General features: G+C 44.1%; 1 protein-coding gene across 1 annotated transcript; it reads right to left on the reverse strand.

Moving 5' to 3' along the window:
• Positions 1 to 1,034: 1,034 nt before the first annotated feature.
• Positions 1,035 to 1,592, reverse strand: PPTG_20194 (hypothetical protein; the record flags this gene model as incomplete). Its single annotated transcript, XM_008918862.1, has 2 exons — positions 1,035 to 1,340; positions 1,470 to 1,592. 2 exons carry the CDS (start codon positions 1,590 to 1,592, stop codon positions 1,035 to 1,037), a joined length of 429 nt encoding a protein of 142 aa, XP_008917110.1.
• Positions 1,593 to 2,149: the final 557 nt, after the last annotated feature.

The raw sequence follows: 2,149 nt of genomic DNA on the forward strand, positions 1-2,149 counted from the left end.
ATTGACGCGAATTATGAGAAGAGTCTGAATCTAGCGTGGCCTTTTTAGCTTTTCGCTCGTATACCGAATGGCTAGCTGTGACCATCGTGTGATGTACCGACTGTCCGCATTAAAATCTGTCCAGATATGTGTGTCCGGATGTTTTCCTTTAAGAAAAATAAAAAGAAACAAACAAAAGAGTGAGTTGATGCTAATCTTAAGTGGATTACCTTTTTTTTAAAGAACCTGGCAAACAAGCACCAAATCTCATTATGCTTCTCGTCGAACTGTTCTTTTCAAAATAATCAGGCCTGCTCTCCCCTAACCACAACAGATTAAGAGATTCGAACGGATAACCTTAATTAATTCACTTCGAATTGAATATGGTATACTTTCCAACCATCTCGATAGACTCGTAGCTAACGATCGCAGTGGGATATTATCAGGTATCCTGAGTCGGCAAATAATGTAAACGGAGGACTTCATCTTCTACCACTTGTAGCTTGTATTGAGATTCACAAACTAAACAGCCAATAGTGATATTTCATGGTGATCCATGAATGCTCTTTTTAGTGTAGCCCTGTTTGAAAGGCCTCGACAGTACGTACTATGCGTTTTGAATACTAAATAGCAAAAAGAAAAAGCTATTCCCAGTCTAAGCAGCAAGCAATCTGGTGAATAACTGTGTTCTGAAGTCCCGTAGCGCTGGCTTGATGAGCACCCGAAGACACTAAAGGGCGTATGTGGCACAATGCGCCGAATCAGGGGCTGTAGTATATGTCAACAGGTCGCTGCCAGCGACTTAAATGAGCATTTCCAAGCAAAGATGTCATATACATCATTGGTCGTATAGTGCAGAATGCAGAATTACTTTTCTTACCATTAGCTTTGACAATCTAACGCCGATAAAAAGCATTGCTTTGTCTTTGGTATCCAGTCACTGCAGTAGCATGTTGCCCTATTTGAACCAAATCGATTAGTTCAATAAGAATCCGTCAGCATACATGTTTTACAGTCGCTTTAAATCTAAAACGGCCACGCCTCATCGAGGTGGTCTACGATTTTTCATCACTGAACGGAACCTCAGCCCTTCCAAAGTTATCGCTGCTGTTCAAAGCTGCACGAGATGCATCCGTGAGCTGTTCCCACATGATCAATTCCTGGTAGTCGCCGTCCAACTCGGTGAATACCAAAACCGGTGAGGTCCAGGAAGTCTCGTATTGGAACCGGAGCGACGTGCTCGACCCGCCAACATAAGCCGGACCAAATGAAGGACCATTTACTCCGTGACCGGCATATTCGGATGGATACGTTTTAGTTGTCTTGAGATACTCTGTGTCGGACTTGGACGTGGAAAACTCCTACAATCTTAGGAGTCGCCAACACGGGATTGTCAATCCACACAAGAACGCTCTCCCAATCATGGCGTCTACTCGGCAAGTCTATCCAAAACCCTTTTGGAAGTACCAAGCGTACATGATGGCCCATACATCCTTGTGCCATCCAGCTCGGCCGTAGACCTGAGAGTCTTTAATACTGTATCTGCACCCATCGTTGCCGTTCGTTCCTTTGAGCCCGCCAGTAACCGGTTCGAAAGGGTTCGATCTTGTCATGATCGATGGTTGCAGAAGTACGAGCAACCAATGTAGCTAGGAAACCCGTGGCGAGAATGCGTAAATTCATCTTGAGTGGAAAATCGAAGAATGAGTTGTGGTGTTCGCTTGCTAGCTTACAATTTACAATGAAATCCCTGTCCTTGGGTAGACACTGTAACCAGTTAAGGTTTCCGTGCCATTCCAAGAGATGGAAATCTCCATCTCAATTCCATTTCTTTGCAGCACACCCTGTGCCCGTGTATGAAATGGGTTTCTGTAATGATTTGTACTTTATATTATGTAGCAGTGTGTTTGAGTGCGCCAACCTCAATACTATAAAACCTTTCCTACCTGATAGCACCCGTGGACAAGGTGCCCATCAGGTATACGAAGAGCATCAGATAGGAAAGGACATCAAGGCTTAAACCCAAATAAGAAAACTATCTGACAGTATAATTAGCTCCAAAACCGCTTCATGGGCGATGCTTTCTTTCACTAGTTTCGTTTTGTAGTTCGCGATGCCCCGCAAAAAGCAGCATGTCGGCAACCTCACCTACGAGCAAAAGAAGAGGATA

This window comes from Phytophthora parasitica, assembly GCF_000247585.1.
Source record: "Phytophthora parasitica INRA-310 unplaced genomic scaffold supercont2.343, whole genome shotgun sequence".
Taxonomy (NCBI): domain Eukaryota; phylum Oomycota; class Peronosporomycetes; order Peronosporales; family Peronosporaceae; genus Phytophthora; species Phytophthora nicotianae.